Consider the following 15,397-nt stretch of genomic DNA (forward strand, 5'->3'; position numbering starts at 1 on the left):
TTTCAACGTAATTGAATCCTCAAACTTTGCTTTGAAATCTTAATTTCTTTCGATAGATTTATAATGGCTTGCAGAAGCAAGTAAATACAATAAAAGTAAAGTACCTATCATATAAGTAGGTACTTAATTTAACACTATAAAGAGATTATTATGCAAATAAATTAGTACAAAAGGCAGAAATCTCTTTGATGAAAACTGGAGAGAAAATCAAATCAAATCAAAGAAAACTATTTATAAAGCAGTACAAGTGTAAATTAAAAATTTATAACACCCCCGACAAGCGGAGGTTACAGTAAATAGAAAAAAGCTGATAACTTTCAAACGGCTGAACCGATTTTTTTCTATTATAGCTAAGAACACTCTCGATCAAGCCACCTTTCAAACAAAAAAAAAACTAAGTTAAAATCGATTCATTAGTTTACGAGCTACGATGCCACAGACAGATACACAGATACACACGTCAAACTTATAACACCCCTCTTTTTGGGTCGGGGGTTAAAAAGTAAGTAAGTAGTAAGTAAATATAGAGGTGTAATTAAAAAGAGAAAAAATAAAGTGTATACCCATCACTACCCAATATAAATGTGAAAGTGTGTTTTTTTGGTATGTTGGTTTACTGGTTGGTTTGTCCTTCAATCACATCGCAACTGAGCAATGGATCGATGTGATTTTTTGCATCTATTCAACGACGAGGAGAGTGGCATATTAGCTTTCCTAGCTAGTGGGTGTTATGGGAGGGATACTTCACCTTCCTTCAAAAATTCTTCAGCTACGGAATCCTTGGTGAGCAAAACTGACTCACACTTGACTACTTGAGCGCTTTTTCTACTGCGGCATATTTTTTGTGTTATCAATATTGTTATTATATTTGCGGCAAAGAATTTGCTAGGGATGAAGTAGTGATAAAATTTACATACGAAAGTTTTTGAGAAGGGTCTATCGTCAATGTTTTACCGATAAGCCCTTGTAAAAGGCATGAAGATAAACTTTTTTTTTATGAACACAATTATCGCGACTTACGTTATTTGTAAACATTTTTTTATTCCGATACAAGATAGATCTTGACCTCGATCTCACCAGTGCCCTGGTGGTAAAGCAATCTGGACGAGGTATAGCTGTTATCTATATATCTATATATACATATAAGAAAATTGTAGAAAAGTGGTGTCTGTACAATGAAAATATATAAAAAAAAGTAGCAGGGGTTGTTATTATATCGATGCCGAACCCGAAATTGTAATTAATTTTTTTTTGTCTGTTTGTCTGTGTGTTTGTGCACGCTAATATCAGAAACGGCTTATTCGATTTAGATACGGTTTTCACTAATATATTGTAGTAAGCTTCATTTAACATTTAGTGTTTATTTCATGTCAATCGGTTCATAAATAAAAAAGTTATGTCAATTTAAAGAATCACGGCGAACATTTTTAACGTACAGAGTATATGCTGCCCGAAAAGTCACTATTCCACGCGAACGAAGTCGCGGGCACAGCTAGTTAAACCTATATTCCTAATCGATTACTTCGCGGGGGTATGGCTTGGCCGGTTGGATTTTTTTTACTGTGGGGTACATTGGAGGTGGGGTGTTGCAGCTTCCTCCATAAATCTCGATCAATATCTCGATCACAGCCGTAAGGTCACCGGCTTATCGGTGTTTATAGGATATTATTTCGGAGTGTGCACAGGAACTTTTCGATCTTGTCCCCCCTTCACCATTTTACCACCGAACCGCAAGACGTCGGGCGAGTTTCTATCCTTATCATCGACATTCCATCAAACGTTTTGCGTCATCATTCCTTGCCTTTTTCAGCGGATTATATTATAGCATATTAAACTTTTAATTCCCTGTATAAATATATTGACTGGGGAATCGAAACCGAATTTCTCAAAATTTCTTTCTTAGACTCCCAGTCTACGTTATAAAACTAATCTACATACAAAAGCTCAGATTTATAGGGTCCCTTATTAAACTCCTGTCCGTCTGTCTGTACTAGTAGTACCTACAGCTATATAACCTTTAGTTAGAATACTCATAAATTCCTAAATTGATTCTACCGGGAACCGTACCCGGGACTTATACACTTATACAGCCTGTATAGTGTATATGACTACACAATTGCGACTTCAAAATACCTATAGTTTGCGTAAAGTGGGGGTGAGGGGAGATTTTTCCGGTCAGGAAGGCTGCAACCGATGTGTCGGTGTGCAACAGATATCGCGGTTTCCTTAGTTGGCCGTGGAATAATTTCCACATTTCAGCTGATATTTTGGGGACCGCAAAATACTGTTAAATAACATTGTGGGTTTGTTTTGATTAATTTTAACTGTCTCCCAGCAAGCGTTTCGGAACGAGAGTAGTTTTTTGCGCGAATATAATGATAAAAATTATCACATCAACAAATGGAAATTATTAGATTTTTTATTAGCTGTTTTTGTAAAGTATGGGTATCTTTTATGTTAAAATAATAAAACAAATAAAATAGAAACATAACTCAACTTACTAATATTATGAAAAAAAACCGGCCAAGTGCGAGTCAGACTCGCGCACTGAGGGTTCCATACTCGGGTATTTTTTCCAACATTTTGCACGATAAATCAAAAACTATTATGCATATAAATAAATAAAAATCTGTTTTAGAATGTACAGGTAAAGCCCTTTCATATGATACCCCACTTGGTTTTTTTTAATGATGTAACCACAAATTCACGGTTTTCAGATTTATTCTTGTACTTGTGCTATAAGATCTATCTACCTGCCAAATTTCATGATTCTAGGTCAACGGGAAGTACCCTATAGGTTTCTTGACAGTCAGACAGACAGACAGACAACAAAGTGATCCTTTAAGGGTTCCGTTTTTCCTTTTGAAGTACGGAACCCTAAAAACTCCCTGCAATGATTATTGTGTTATCTAAGGAACAGTATCGTCCTGTATGTAGGTACTTAGTCTGCGCGCGCTAACAAATTAATAAACAAAAGCAGAAGTCAACGAACAAACTGACTTTCGCATTAATATGATATTATAATATTAGTATTTGATAATATTACTGTTATTGACCTCCTGATAACCTGCGGTATCAATACATCTGGAGTTCTAGACATACCTATTATAGTCACTGATCTCCACTACATAATATACGTAGGTACGCTGGAATTGCGATCTGTTTTTGAAGCAACTCGATTTTCGCCATTCTGGAGATGATAACAGCAGTGAACCTCATGTGAACGTACTCGGCAGTAAAATATGTTACTGATGAGACCTCTGTTAAATTTAATTCCAGTATAATGCATACAATTTGAGAGTTCACTCACTATTTTAGCTCTATGTATTAACTGTCATGTCAAAAGTGCGGTTGACCTTTAACAGGGCTCTCTCCGTCACTCGTTTCCACTCGTTTCATACAATCGTAGTTCCAATTTCATTTGAATATTAAGCAACCAAAGTCCATGAAATTTTGCAGACATATTCTAAAAACTAATATCTGTGTCTGTGGTGTTTTAGATTTTTCTAAAAATATGTAGTTTTAAAATTACAAGGGCTCCAAGATTTGTATGAAAATTTTAAGACCGTAACTTTTAAATTTTAAGGGCGTAACTTTGAAACCGAATATTTTAACAGAAATCTGGAAAACCACAGACATAGATATTAGTTTCTAGAATATGTCTGCAAAATTTCATGGACTTAGATTGCTTAGTATTCAAATGAAATTGGAACTACGATTGTATGAAACGAGTGGAAACGAGTGACGGAGAGAGCCCTCTTAAAATCTACTTAATTGACTAAAATCGCAAAGTGTACTATACTATATATACACTATACGCTCGGTGGAGCAATTTGAATTGGCACAAAAAGTGGCTGTCATTTTGAATAGTACACCTTTTCCAGCGTACTTGAATGTGTCCATTTCAATGCCTATAGCTAGCAAATTAAATTTAATACTGTTTATACTTTGCATGTGAACCTAAAGTTTCTGCTAACAATTTTAGTTTAATATTAATAAAATTATTATTATAATAAACCGAAAGTAATAACTAGTAACGACTTGTGGTTATATATTTGTATTAAACCATATATTTAATATATGAATATTGTTATAAATAAATGCGCAGTGATGGCTGTTACTTATGTTTTATTAAGTTTTGGTATGCTGATATGTGCGTTAGCAAACGTTGAAAAGAATAATCACGATGAAATCGATCATGTCATAGATATGTTACTGAATGGAGAATATGATAATGAAGAAATGAAATCTAATGAAAATATCGATAAACAGGATCACGAAGGTAATATTTACATTGAGCTATGCCGGTTAATCTGGTTCTCCTAAACGGTAAAGCGCAGTAAATAAATTAAAAAAAAAACAGTTAAGTGCGAGTCGGTTTCGAGCACGACGAGTTCCGTAACGACAAAGGCGGATTTAAATATTTGACTGACGTGTTGTGTCGTGACGCATCAGAACTGAATCGGTATCATACATTTTGTATGGAAACGTTTATATTGATGTGTTATGACGTGTCGTGGTGGCTTCTGATGTGTCGCGTCAGAAGCGACCCCGATTCGCGTCAGAGCGGCGGGTTGCGGAGGGTGCGGAAACGGCACCATCACGACACGTCAGATTAATGTGCGCGCGTCAGTGCTGTGTTATGATGCGTCAGAGTCGCATTGCTTGTTTATTTACGTAAATAGTTTATTTGCCTCATAGAAATGATTGATTCAAAATATTATCCTGATGCGTCAGAACACGACATATTAATGTAAACGCTAGGCATCACGTCAGGACACGACACGTGTCGTCACGTCAGTGAAATATAAATCCGCCTTTACAAGATATATGTAGAACACTGAAAATTAATGACCATGACTGCGCCATCTAGGTATGTGATTTAGTAAATTTTTTTAATGTGACGTGTTCACATATTAATTCCTACGCATAGACATATTGGACCTACCTAACTACCAAATTTCATGGTTGTAGGTCAACGGGAAGTGTCAGGTTTTCTTGACAGACACGACGGACAGACAAGGAGATGGACAGACGGACAGACAACAATGTGATCCAATAAACCTTACTTTTGAGGTAAGGAACCCTATCGTTTTATATTGCAGAAGCTGTAGATGTTGTACCAATGTTATACCCTGACGGAATATGGAAATGTGGCGACTGTAGAAATATGGAGAATATGAAACTATTGTACTCCGAAGTTTATGACCGGGATGTCAATTACGATGATTATGAAGAAGATGTCTACATGAAAATGCAGGTTAGCTATCCATATAAGCCGTCATAACCTAGTGGTTATTACGTGCGCCTTCTATTCGAGAGCTCGGGGGTTCGATGCCGGGCACGTACCTCTAACTATTCAGAGTTATGTGAGTTTTAAGAAATTAAATATCGCTCGCTTCAATGGTGAAGAAACCAGTAACCGCAGTTCTCCATAATGTTCTCAAAGGCGTGTGAAGTCTGCCAATCCGCATTTGGTCAGCGTGGTGGACTAACCTTCTCATACCTACTGAGAGGAGACTCGTGCTCTGTACTCTGTAGTGAGTGAGTTAATCATGATGATAATGGTGATCCATATAAAAAGACTTGTCCTGACTGACTGACTGACTGACCTATCAACGCACAGCCTAAACCACTGGAGTTATTAACTTGAAGTAGGTACTTAATAGTAGGGGTACCAGCCAGGTAACCTCCTCGTGTGCCTGAGTGTTGCGAGTCCCTTTCGAAAAGAGCAGCGCTTGGGCCGGTGTACCCTGGTAACATGGTTAACGATTTCTCTTCATGGGATATATGGCTAATTGACCTGGCGGGGAGGGGGTGTTGTCCGCGCGTCCCTCTGAGTGTCCCTAACAGAGGGCACAGTAGACGCACCCATGGGACATAGCTCCAGAAGCGGAGGGTGTGGCTGTGTTGGGTGGTTGGTGATGGGGCTTCATCACCCATCCAGTCACTGGCTGCCCCACCGTTCTCTCGCCTGTCCGGTTTGGTAACGGGCGAGATAGATGTTGAGGATAGGGAACGTGGAAAGGGAATTGCCCTTCCTGCGAACCCTAGCCCTCAGGAGGACCTGTGCATTTATTTATTTATTTATTTATGATGGGTGATGGACACGGGGCGGTCCGTCGCTCACTGTGTGGTCCTCGGGTTGGTTGGCGTGCTGTGGTTCCGGCATGCCTCTAACGGTGTTTGGGGGGAAGGAAGTGTCCCAGTGGTGGGTCTGCTGAGGCGGACATCCAATGGTGGAGTAACGAGGTGTTTCCGGTCCCTTGTGCTCCGTCATCAGCGGTGGGATGGAACTTCGTGAGGTTTTTAGTCGGTAGGAGTCCGACATAACTACTGTGCTGAGTGCTCCCTCGTGGTCGGTGGTATCCATGACGGATTTTCCTCACGAGCACAAAAAAAAGTTACTTATTAGTAGGTTTCATTACACAACTGCCCAAAAAAGAGTGTAATGTAATAGCGAGCAAATGAGCAGGCGGGTCACCTGATGTCAAGTGTTAGTGATTAGCTAGCAGACTGACACACTTTCGCATTTATCATTTTAAGTTTGGATTACAGATTGGGCTTTCATTGTCTAACATGCGTTGCATCACGATGGAGTCTGAGGAAGACAATATGGACGTGTGGATAGTGTCCGGCGCGTGTTCTGGCGACCAAGTCACTATAAGCGTCATCCGAGCCTCTCACTTTGTCATATCTGTTTATGGCTAGACTGGATTTGGCCCGCGAGGATTTAAGTTTAAAAAAGAAGTTGTTGAGGGTCGTAACCCCTTTCCATTTATCACAATGTAAATGTAAGAGTTTCCTGCTAGTACTCGTAGTAGGGTAGGACTATGCGATGGTTTTAGGGCTCCTTCAGCAAATGTTAAGAGTACCTCAATAAAAGTACAAAAATAAAAAATAAACTTTAATAAATTCCAATAATAAAATATGATAGAAGATAAAAAAATTATTATTTTATGTATTTATGTAGAAACAGTGCAATTTTATTTTTCTAATCCACTACTTACATAAATTATTATAATGATCATTAGAAATTATCACAGTAAAATAACTTATACTTAGCTATTATAATATAATAATTACATATTATGTTCAGTCTTAGTTATATATTTATGCAGCGCAAAATTTTAAGTTTCTGAACCCAATTGTTGGAGTTTTACGCTGATATACGAGTCAGTCAAATGTTGGACTGAAGTAGACACTTTGTGAAAGTTCATGATTAAGTCTATGATATACAGGCACCACAAGCTTAATTCACTATTATCTGCCAAAACAGGACAATCTGCAGTATGCGATATGCACCGTCCACCTCCTCCCACTACTAAAGAAGCAGGAAAAGCAAAAAATACCTTCAGAATTGTCTGTTTGGGCGGAATATTATATAGCGAGTAAAGCTAATTAGTTTAACTCGCTATAATCGCCGCATCCGATAAAATTTGTTTCAGACAACTATATCGGACAATTTGAGGGATACAATCGTTTCCTGACTAGAACATATTACTTTAAAATTCAAATTTCATGAGTCATCAGCTAACAATTCCATCGACGAGGTCTCGTTCATAAAAGAAGGTTCTGCAGCCCCACAGCTGCTGGCTTCGTCTGCAGTAGCAACACTCCTGGTGTCTTCCACATTAGTTCCAGAGGAACTTGCTTCTTCTGCCGTTTCATGTTCTTCGAGCTTCTTGAAATCACCTGGACGATTTCTTGAGAAGAATCCATACTAAAAGAATAAACACACAATTTATTTCTATCGCAAACTATACTTAACTATTAATTTTAATTAACTAAGTGACTAATTATGTCGTACACAATCCCTTGACTAAACTAAAATTGCAGGTCCATATTATATATTTAAAAAAAAGAATATTAGCCAAGTTTATCATGATGATGACTAATATTCCCCTTTTCCCCTCCAACTAAGCGTAAAGCTTGTGCTAAGAGTAGGTACGACAATAGCGCAACGGGTAGGGTTTGAACCGGCCACTTTTCGAATTTCAGCCCACTCTTCTAACTGTTGAGCTATCGAGGCTCTTATATATTGCTATCCCTTTAATAATACCCCATTTGGAAAAGGATAGCACTGTCAATTTAGTTTAGCTATGAGATGTACGACAAAATTAGCCACATAAGCCTGGCGAATATTGTTTTTATAAACTTTATTGTAGTAAAAAACAATCTAACGGGTAAAATTGTCGCTAAATATTCTCCCTCAGTTTCATTTAGAATGCACAAAAGCAAAGGAAGGTACCTGTATACTTTTAGTTTTCGATAGTTTACCTACTTAAACCGTCAACAAGTGTAAATTAAAAATTTATAACACCCCCGACAAGTGAAGGTTACAGTAAGAACTAGAAAAGAACTGATAACTTTCAAACAGCTGAACCGATTTTCTTGGATTATAGCTAAGAACACTCTCGATCAAGCCACCTTTCAAACAAAAAAAAACTAAATTAAAATCAGTTTATTAGTTTAGGAGCTACGATGCCACAGACAGATACACAGATACACACGTCAAACTTATAACACCCCTCTTTTTAGGTCGGGGGTTAAAAAATAGGTACCTTCTGGCTGAAGTGCGTAAAGGACGCAGTAGGTATATAAGCGGTCCGTAGGATCTTATTATCGCGAACTGACAATGGAATGATGATACGAGTGAAAAATCTAACTCCAAATGGTCTAAAGCGCTATGCAAATCGCATCACTTATGCGTTTATCCGAGAAAAATTCTGCGATTTGTAGACAATGAAAAGGAAAAACGGACTAGGTATAAGTGCGACAAGGAAGAAAAATAGTAATAAGTTACTGTGAAAATTGTCCAAGGGAAAAAGCGAAAGACATGATTAAACAGACTTGTACAATATACTCACTTTGTAAAATATTGATATCATAACTAGGAGTAAAAGAAGGCCTGTGACGCCTCCAACAATATATGGCCAGATAGGAGCAGCCGGTTCCAATGTTAATACAGTAGTTATGGATTCAGTTCTGAAAAAAACGTTAAGACAATCACAAAATTATATTTAATAACTGATATTATAAATAGGAATGTGCATTTCTGTTACCTTTTCTCTGCCCATCGGTTGACCGATTTTGACGAAAATGGCAAAGAGATAGCTTGTATCCTGGAGACAAATATAGCTTCTTTTCATCCCGGAAAATCAATGTGTTCCTTCGGGATTTAAAAACCTATATCTGCGCGGACAAGGTCGCCGACGTCATTATACTTTATTGGTTTTTGTAGTTTGCTTAACCATAATGATATAATCATAATCATAAAGTTAACAACAATTAAAAATTATTATACAGACATACATATTTCGTCCTTCTTGAAGTATCAGAATTGTTGTCGTAACGTTGAAATTACTATTCTCATAGAGAAAATCACCTGAAAAAAAGATTAGGTATTAAGTATAGTTAAATTAAACACATCAAAGTCTAGGTCCTATAATACAATGGTATTTTATATGGATAAAAAGAAGTGGCTATGTTACATTTATTTATCTAAAGTAAATAGAATAAATTAGAATGGTATGGAATGCATTAATAATACTTATTCATTTATTATTAAAGAAGCCTTTTTTAGGGTTCCGTACCTCAAAAGGAAAAACAGAACCCTTATAGGATCACTTTGTTGTCTGTCTGTCTGTCTTTTGTGTCTGTCAAGAAACCTATAAGGTACTTCCCGTTGACGTAGAATCATGAAATTTGGTAGGTAGGTAGATCTTATAGCACAAGTACAGGAATAAATCTGAAAACCGCGAATTTGTGGTTACATCATTAAAAAAAATTAAAATGTGTTTCAATTTTCAAAATAAGATAACTATACCAAGTGGGGTATCATATGAAAGGGCTTTACCTGTACATCCTAAAATAGATTTTTATTTATTTTCATATAAAAATAGTTTCTTGATCGTGCAAAATGTTGGAAAAAAATACCCGAGTACGGAACCCTCAGTGCGCGAGTCTGACTCGCACTTGGCCGGTTTTTTTATTCAAATAAACTTTTACGATTCTTCGACGATTCGATAGTGTAAATTTTCTCGCATACAAATAAAATGTTTATTTATCTAAAACAAATCAATATTTACCATATAAACCCAAATCGAACCGCAGTGGCAGAGCGATCGGCAAGGAAACTTGTGCTGGCAAGTCCCAAGTACATTCTAGCGCCTGACCGACACCTAACTGACATCCTTTGATATGACTTGATAAATTCACCTGAGAAATTTAACAAATATGTATAAGAAAATCATATTATTATAGCTCATCTTAACAGAGCTCTCTCCGTCACTCGTTTCATACAATCGTAGTTCCAATTTCATTTGAATACTAAGCAACCAAAGTCCATGAAATTTTGCAGACATATTCTAGAAACTAATATCTACGAGTATGTCTGTGGTTTTCCAGATTTCTGTTAAAATATTCGGTTTCAAAGATACGCGGTCTTAAAAATTTTCATACAAATGTTTGAGCCCCTGTAATTTTAAAACTACATATTTAAAAAAAAAAACTAAAACACCAGAGATACAGATATTAGTTTCTAGAATATGTCTGCAAAATTTCATGGACTTTGGTTGCTTAATATTCAAATGAAATTGGAACTACGTTTGTATGAAACGAGTGACGGAGAGAGCCCTCTTAATGCTAATAGTCAATTTCCTAAAAATTACGCAATATTTGTTTTAGGCTGTTTTCATTAACTTACCTTTTCAGGAAAAAGAACTTGGACCGCCAACCAAAACCAATCCGACGGACCGAAGTTGGTTACCTATGAAATTTAAATTGAACTTTAATTTTAGTATTAACGTCATCGTTATTTGTTCGACACACCTCACTTTATGAAGCCCTCGGCAACCTGTACTCGGGTTTTGGAGCGAGCTTGGATGGCTGGAGTTGAAGTCTTCGGTGGGAAGGGGCAAAGCACGTACAACGGACGGAAACGTTTAAGTGCGTAAACCAGCCCAGAGAGAAGAGAGAAAGAGTCTTTTCGACACACCACCAGCCCACTTCTGAGCATAGGTCTCCTCTCAGAATGAGAAGGGCTTAGGCCATAGTCCACCATGTTAGCCAAGTGTAAATTGGCAGACTTCACACACCTTTGAGAACATTATGGAGAACTCTCAAGCATGCAAGTTTCCGCACGATGTTTTCCTTCACCGATAAAGCACCGATAAAGCGATTATTTGCTTAAAAAGCACATAACCCCGAAAAGGTGCGTGGCCAGATCAAACCCCCGATCCCAAAACAGGAGGCTGATCACTTAACCACTCGGCTATCACCACTTTTTAATACTATAATATTGCTAAATAATAAATTTCCTTTTTATTGTAAACAAATAAGGAGTAAAAAATTATACAGTCATGAAAATCGTTTAAAACTTTTTAAATTAGATGTCTATTATAATAAACAAACTTTGTAGTTGGTAAAATTTTTCAATTACTACGTCTCAGACTTCAATCAGCTACAACAAAGTTAAATAATTTTTATCGTAAGTTTATAATCAGAATAAAAGGAAAAATCTGAAAATAAAAATTGTTTTTACGAAGACCGGGGCCGTTTGCCTAGTTTGCTAAAATTAACTACTGTTCCAAAAACCGGTCAAGTACGAACGGACTCGCACGCGGAGGGTTCTTACGTTCAGGATTATATACTTTTTAATTTTTTTTAATTGAAAATTAACCAATGACCATTTTGAAATTTTTATTATTTGTTGTTATAGCAGCAATAGAAATACACATTCTGTGAAAATCTCCACTTGCAAACTATTACGGTTCAGAGATAAGTACAGTTCAGTAGTTGCTAATAGATAGACAGACAGAAAGATAAATGGATAGGGTCCTGTTGACACGATTCGAGTACAAGACCCTAAAAATAACCGCCAGCTTTTAATTTGTATGCGATAAATTGAAAACAGAGCTAGGGAACCGAGTTTAATGGTTCTAACAACCAGGTCTGGTGTGAATTACTTACCTACCAAAGTTAGTATAATTTGACAAGATGCAAATAACGTGTGAATAACTTTGGTGATAGAAACCCCCCTTGCAAGAGTACCTAATCGCGTTACGAGGCGAGGCAATAACTGGCGAATGTACAAACAAAGAAATACAAACTCAAATATAAGTATATTCTCGTCTCGTAGAAGTCTCGTAAGGTTAAAATCTCTTCCGTACATGTGTACTCAAACAGTACTTTTTGGTAGAAGGTAAAAGGCGAATCATAATTCAAAAACAAGTGAACGAAAGTAAAACTTTGCTCAATATTACCTCATAATAATGAACGAGGGTCACATTGCTCGCTTCATTGAATTTTTCCCTCGTTACTACAATGGTCGCGTTGGGCAATGCTTTCCTGCAAATTAAACAAAACTTTATTCACGTTGTCTTGCGATTTCGTTATCTACTGGGCCATTACCCACTTCCTATCGTGTTTCTAAATATTCCATTCTTTACAAGTTAAATAAAATTAAGTTTGAAACTTTAGCAGCAGCAGGTTTCGTATTTTGTAATTTACATTGGTTTTTCCTGTGCAAAGTTGTGAGTGAACTTATGAAATAATGATTTATATTGTTTTTAACCCCCGATCCAAAAAGAGGGGTGTTATACGTTTGACGCGTGTATCTGTGTATTTGTGTATCTGTCTGTGGCATCGTAGCTCCTAAACTAATTAACCGATTTTGATTTAGTTTTTTTGTTTGAAAGATGGCTTGATCGAGAGTGTTCTTAGCTATAATCCAAGATAATCGGTTCTACCGTTTGAAAGTTATCAGCTCTTTTCTAATTACCGTAACCTTCACTTGTCGGGGGTGTTATAAATTTTTATTAATTTACACTTGTTTTAAATTGTAGGAACCATTTCAGTGTTTGAGAGTTATAAGACTGTAAAAAATGTATCTTTTATAAAACATGTATTTTCATACCCACTAATAGAAAATTTAGCTTCTGGCCTAATATAAATCGAGAGATTTTTGTATTGGCTCCATGGATCTATGTCTGTATCATCATATAATGGATTTTCAAGTGTTGCAACAACTTGCAACGTTTTTGTCGCACTATCCCTATATGTATACTCCAATTCTATCTCCCATTCAACAGATTCAGATCTTGCCAATGGTGCTGGCAAATGACAAGTTACTACCAGTTCTTCTAAGGAACATTCGCTTGGAAGTCTTTTAGGAGACGATGGTAGTGTGAGGTGAACTTTAGCACCGTACGATGGCTCTGCTTCATTTATTACGGAGACTTTAAATCCAAGTCTGTCATCTGTTCCTGGTATGTATACTCTGAAATGGAAACAGTCAAGATATTTTATTTTCCTGGGACGTTCAAAGAAAAAGCGACTCCTTAGTAGGCAGGAAGTCAAAAATCAAAACAGCATTTGCACACATTTAAACTACCTTACTTACATATTTAGTTGATGTAAGCAGAGATGTAAGCCTGACAAGTTTCCACTGCACCGTGAGTCTCAACCACGACGCGCAGTGAGCTGAGTCCCTATGAAAAATTCCTCGGATGGGTTCGAAACTAATCGGGCTTACATCGACTAAATACGTGAGTATAGCCTAAGCAACCTATACTCATAATATTAGCACAGTATACGGAGAAACACAGGACCCAACGCCTTTGATCTCGTGGTAAGTAACGATGACGACTCTTCAACATAGGGCGTTAACTACGTAGGCCAGTTCAGATTGCTCTTTCGTTACCCACTTAGCCGCGATTGCTCTGTCTAGACCGCTTCATCGAACATCCTCTGTTATCATATATAGGTACATCATATAAATACTTATATATCATATCAATACTTTGTGATGGGCGATTAGAAAGGTAACCAACTTCGGTCTATCGGAGTGGTTTAGTTAGGTTTTTGGGGCTTAAATCGTTCATTCATCAAATAGATTCATAAATTTCCTAACCCACAGGTACAGGATCAGCGGTATTTTTACGTGAAATCAATTTACAATCTATCAATGAAGTTTTTTTTTCTTACCTACTCGTATTCAGGGGTTCCAACGACATTTTCAACAGTGGTTTACAAATGAGGTCCTCACCACAGTCTCTTCTTAGTTGAATATCGAATGACGTCTCTAAAACTGAGTCTGCTGATACTCTTGCTCCATATGATGGAAAATCTTTACTATCTACAAACAATTTTTTTTTTATTCTATCCGACCTCCTGCATAATGTTCTTTTCAAAGACAGTTTTATTATATTAAGGTCAAAGGTAAGAACGAAATTACTGCAGAGATTTTCATCACATTTTCTATCTTCTTAGTCTAAATTCATTTTTAAGGGACAGTAAAATAGTGAGAAAACATTTTTCCTACCTTCGAGAGAACCATTATCTTCCAAATTGAATTTTATCGAAATTGGCTTTGATAAATCGGCCGTCGGCTGGAAACAAAGCAGATTATGAATGTATATACCTAGATTTTTTATTGATTTAGGCCCTTCTTTTTAAGTACTTAAGTTTGGTGAAATCCATTGACTTACTGAAAAAATAACTAACAACCAACCACTGGATCTTAAAACTTTGTATGTACCGGTTTTCTCTAAGTATAACTTACTTGATGAAAGGATTTTCACCTGGTTTCACCTGGGGCTAGGGTGGTTTCTTCTACAGGTCTCCTGATTTCTGATTTGATCATGTAGAGAAATTTCGAGCTTAGAGCTGAGAGCATCTTTCCATCGCCCGCTGAGTGATTAGAATTATTAGCGGGCAATGGAGAGAGCTATTCATAAGAAAGCTCAGAAGCATAATTGAACATACTTAATTATTATTATAACATAGGTGTTTACTTAATTTGATTTGTTTCCTAATAAACAGGTATTTATCCAAAATCCATTACATACAATAAATCGCGGGCATTAGCTACTACATACCTTCACGACAACAATTTGTTCATCGCACTTCTCATTGCCTGCTGTTATAGACAGATCGTATTCAGTGTCTCCTTCGAACCTTGCCCGGTTCTCTTTTGTATCAACTGCTATTCTCGCTGTGAAATCTGTAAAAGAAATAATCTATACTGTTGATTGTAATAAGGTTCACTTGGAAGAAGAGCTTGAAATAAGGTTCACTTGAAGAAAGAAGACACGTCCACCTCAGCTCATGATTTATTAGTTACTACTTATTAATTTACATGCACAATAATTGTAAATACGAGTACATGCACTTTTAAACAGAACATATACTAATTTTTGGGTTCCGTGCCTCAAAAGGAAAATCGGAACCATAAGGGTTCCGATTTTCCTTTTACACACACACACACAGGGATACTATAAGAGTATCCCTGTGTTGTCTGTCTGTCTGTCTGTCAGTGATTTTTATTCATTTTTATGTTTAAAAGTTTTTGATTTATCGTGCAAAAAATATCGGGAAAATACCCGAGTACGGA

At 36.9% G+C, this 15,397-nt stretch overlaps 2 protein-coding genes across 5 annotated transcripts in view; one reads left to right on the top strand and one right to left on the bottom strand.

Moving 5' to 3' along the window:
- Window positions 1–15,397, bottom strand: part of LOC123869316 (integrin alpha-PS4-like) — a 39,223-nt gene that overhangs the window by 9,641 nt on the left and 14,185 nt on the right. For 2 of the 4 annotated variants that reach the window (XM_045912182.1, XM_045912183.1), the window contains 10 exons: window positions 14,883–15,007; window positions 14,327–14,393; window positions 13,990–14,140; window positions 12,920–13,282; window positions 12,267–12,351; window positions 10,709–10,771; window positions 10,092–10,221; window positions 9,316–9,388; window positions 8,871–8,988; window positions 7,354–7,723 (listed from right to left, as the gene is read on the bottom strand). In XM_045912182.1, coding sequence (XP_045768138.1) covers window positions 7,520–7,723; window positions 8,871–8,988; window positions 9,316–9,388; window positions 10,092–10,221; window positions 10,709–10,771; window positions 12,267–12,351; window positions 12,920–13,282; window positions 13,990–14,140; window positions 14,327–14,393; window positions 14,883–15,007 — 1,379 coding nt within the window. In that variant the 3' untranslated portion in view covers window positions 7,354–7,519. Of the gene's footprint in view, window positions 1–7,353; window positions 7,724–8,870; window positions 8,989–9,315; window positions 9,389–10,091; window positions 10,222–10,708; window positions 10,772–12,266; window positions 12,352–12,919; window positions 13,283–13,989; window positions 14,141–14,326; window positions 14,394–14,882; window positions 15,008–15,397 lie in introns of those variants that run through there. The other 2 variants (XR_006796862.1, XR_006796861.1) reach the window with 2 other exon arrangements.
- On the top strand, window positions 3,949–7,087 carry LOC123869319. Its single transcript, XM_045912188.1, has 3 exons — window positions 3,949–4,282; window positions 5,106–5,260; window positions 6,559–7,087. The coding sequence occupies exons 1-3, from the start codon at window positions 4,081–4,083 to the stop codon at window positions 6,709–6,711; spliced, it is 510 nt and encodes a 169-aa protein (XP_045768144.1). The 5' UTR covers window positions 3,949–4,080; the 3' UTR covers window positions 6,712–7,087.

Source organism: Maniola jurtina, chromosome 11 (genome assembly GCF_905333055.1).
Source record: "Maniola jurtina chromosome 11, ilManJurt1.1, whole genome shotgun sequence".
Classification (NCBI taxonomy): domain Eukaryota; kingdom Metazoa; phylum Arthropoda; class Insecta; order Lepidoptera; family Nymphalidae; genus Maniola; species Maniola jurtina.

Bases quoted from the DNA above. Each gene is read 5' to 3' on its own strand.
- LOC123869319 (XM_045912188.1), top strand. From the start codon at position 4,081: ATGAATATTGTTATAAATAAATGCGCAGTGATGGCTGTTACTTATGTT. The intron at 4,283-5,105 runs GTAATATTTACA...TTTATATTGCAG, and splicing joins CGATAAACAGGATCACGAAG to AAGCTGTAGATGTTGTACCA. The intron at 5,261-6,558 runs GTTAGCTATCCA...TTTGGATTACAG, and splicing joins ATGTCTACATGAAAATGCAG to ATTGGGCTTTCATTGTCTAA.